The 3,230-nt window shown below is 44.9% G+C and overlaps 1 protein-coding gene across 1 annotated transcript in view; it reads right to left on the bottom strand.

The window, feature by feature from the left end:
- The window catches only part of LOC111957582 (potassium channel subfamily T member 1-like), an 86,057-nt gene that overhangs the window by 71,175 nt on the left and 11,652 nt on the right, over window positions 1–3,230 (bottom strand). The window contains exons 2-4 of the mRNA XM_070436908.1: window positions 1,893–1,915; window positions 1,634–1,696; window positions 1,360–1,473 (exon numbers count right to left, since the gene is read on the bottom strand). Coding sequence (XP_070293009.1) covers window positions 1,360–1,473; window positions 1,634–1,696; window positions 1,893–1,915 — 200 coding nt within the window. The remainder of the gene's footprint in view (window positions 1–1,359; window positions 1,474–1,633; window positions 1,697–1,892; window positions 1,916–3,230) is intronic.

Here is a 3,230-nt window from a genome sequence, read left to right on the forward strand (position 1 = left end):
AGAAAAGGATGAGGGAAATTACTGGAGCCTTATTCCTGAGGAAGCAGAGAGAGAGAGAGAGAAAGAGAGAGAGAGAGAGAGAGAGGGGGGGGTCTGCATGTCTGTATACTAAGAGATGTGTAGCTTAACCTGCTGTCCAATCCTCCTTCCTATTAGCCTTCATCTCCCTGTTCTTCTCTCTCTCTCTCTCTCTATCCCCCTCGTTTTATCTTCCTCTTTCTTTTCCCACATTGAGACTGCCTCCAGGCAGGAAACGTCCACTCCACCCTCATGTGGTGAACCAATAACTAAAGACCAGGAACCACTCGTACACATTACACACCATGCTCACAATAGAAACACCCAGCAAAGAAAGAGGGACCGGGCCAAGCTTCCTGCCATCCAGGACCTCTATGCCAGGCGGTGTCAGAGGAAGGCCCTAAAAATTGTTCAAAGACTCCAGCCACCCAAGTCATAGACTGTTCTCTCTGCTACCGCACGGCAAGCGGTACTGGAGAGCCAAGTCTAGGTCCAAGAGGCTTCTAAACAGATTCTACCCCCAAGCCATTAAGACTCCTGAACACCGAATCAAATGGCTGGTTAGCTGGGGTGGCAGGTAGCCTAGTGGTTAGAGAGTTGGGTCAGGATTCAAAAGGTTGCTGGATCAAATCCCTGAGCTGACAAGCTATGAATCTGTCGTTCTGCCCCTGAAACAGGCAGTTAACCCACTGTCCCCGGTGGGCCGTCATCGTAAATAAGAATTAGTTCTTAACTGACTTTCCTAGTTAGATAAAGGTTACACATGGCTACCCAGACTATTTGCATTGCCCCTCCCCCTCTTTTACACCGCTGCTACTCTCTGTTGTTATCATCATTGTATAGTCACTTTAATACTCTACCTACATGTACATATTACCTCAACTAACCGGTGCCCCCCACATTGACTCTGTACCGGTACCCCCTGAATATAGTCTCACTACTGTTATTTTAATGCTGCTCTTTAATTACTTTAGTTACTTTTATTTCTTATTCTTATCTGTATTTTTTAAACTGCATTGTTGGTTAGGGGCTCGTAAGTAAGCATTTCACTGTACAACTACACCTGTTGTATTCGGCGCAAGTGACTAATACAATTTGATTTGACTATTATGCATGTTGACATAATCAATATCACAACATGGATACACAGGTACATAGAGACACAGGTACATAGAGACACAGAGAAACAGGTACAAGGAGACACAGGGTACATAGAGACACAGAGACACAGGTACATAGAGACACAGGTACATAGAGACAAAAGTACATAGAGACACAGGTACATAGAGACACAGAGACACAGTACATAGGACAGTACATGAGACACAGAGACACAGGTACATAGAGACACAGAGACACAGGTACATAGAGACACAAAGACACAGGTACATGGAGAGCACAGGTACATAGAGACACAGGTACATAGAGGACAACAGGTACATAGAGACACAGGTACTAGAGACAAACAGGTACATAGAGACACAGGTACAATAGAGACACAGAGACACAGGGTACATAGAGACACAGAGACACAGGTACATAGAGACACAGGTACACAGACACAGAGACACAGGTACATAGAGACACGAGAACATGTACATAGAGACACAGGTACATAGACGAGAGACACAGGTACATAGAGACAGAGAGACACAGGTACATAGAGACACAGGAGACACTGTACCATAGAGACAAGAGACACAGAGACACAGGTACATAGAGACACAGAGACACAGGTACATAGAGACACAGAGACACAGGTACATAGAGACACAGAGACACATGTACATAGAGACACAGAGACACATGTACATAGAGACACAGGTACATAGAACACAGAGACACAGGTACATAGAGACACAGAGACACAGTACATAGAGACACAGAGACACAGGTACTAGAGACACAGAGACACAGGTACATAGAGACACATGAGACACAGTACATAGACACAGAGACAACACATTTACATAGAGACACAGAGACACAGGTACATAAGCAGGACACAGAGACACAGGTACACTGGACATAGAGATACAGAGACACTAAGACACAGGTAACATAGAGACACGATCTCTCTATCCCCCTCGTTTTATCTTCCTCTTTTTCTTTCCCACATGGAGACTGCCTCCAGGCAGGAAACGTCCACTCCACCCTCATGTGGTGAACCAATAACTAAAGACCAGGAACCACTCGTACACATTACACACACATGCTCACAATAGAAACACCCAGCAAAGAAAGAGGGACCGGGGCCAAGCTTCCTGCCATCCAGGACCTCTATGCCAGGCGGTGTCAGAGGAAGGCCCTAAAAATTGTCAAAGACTCCAGCCACCCAAGTCATAGACTGTTCTCTCTGCTACCGCACGGCAAGCGGTACTGGAGAGCCAAGTCTAGGTCCAAGAGGCTTCTAAACAGATTCTACCCCYAAGCCATAAGACTCCTGAACACCGAATCAAATGGCTGGTAGCTGGGGTGGCAGGTAGCCTAGTGGTTAGAGAGTTGGGTCAGGATTCAAAAGGTTGCTGGATCAAATCCCTGAGCKGACAAGCTATGAATCTGTCGTTCTGCCCCTGAACAAGGCAGTTAACCCACTGTCCCCGGTGGGCCGTCATCGTAAATAAGAATTAGTTCTTAACTGACTTTCCTAGTTAGATAAAGGTTACACATGGCTACCCAGACTATTTGCATTGCCCCTCCCCCTCTTTTACACCGCTGCTACTCTCTGTTGTTATCATCATTGTATAGTCACTTTAATAACTCTACCTACATGTACATATTACCTCAACTAACCGGTGCCCCCGCACATTGACTCTGTACCGGTACCCCCCTGAATATAGTCTCACTACTGTTATTTTAATGCTGCTCTTTAATTACTTTAGTTACTTTTATTTCTTATTCTTATCTGTATTTTTTTTAAACTGCATTGTTGGTTAGGGGCTCGTAAGTAAGCATTTCACTGTAAAACTACACCTGTTGTATTCGGCGCAAGTGACTAATACAATTTGATTTGACTTGATATGCATGTTGACATAATCAATATCACAACATGGATACACAGGTACATAGAGACACAGGTACATAGAGACACAGAGAAACAGGTACAAGGAGACACAGGTACATAGAGACACAGAGACACAGGTACATAGAGACACAGGTACATAGAGACAAAAGTACATAGAGACACAGGTACATAGAGACACAGAGACACA

The sequence above is a fragment of the Salvelinus sp. IW2-2015 genome, linkage group LG33 (genome assembly GCF_002910315.2).
Source record: "Salvelinus sp. IW2-2015 linkage group LG33, ASM291031v2, whole genome shotgun sequence".
NCBI classification, from domain to species: Eukaryota; Metazoa; Chordata; class Actinopteri; order Salmoniformes; family Salmonidae; genus Salvelinus; species Salvelinus sp. IW2-2015.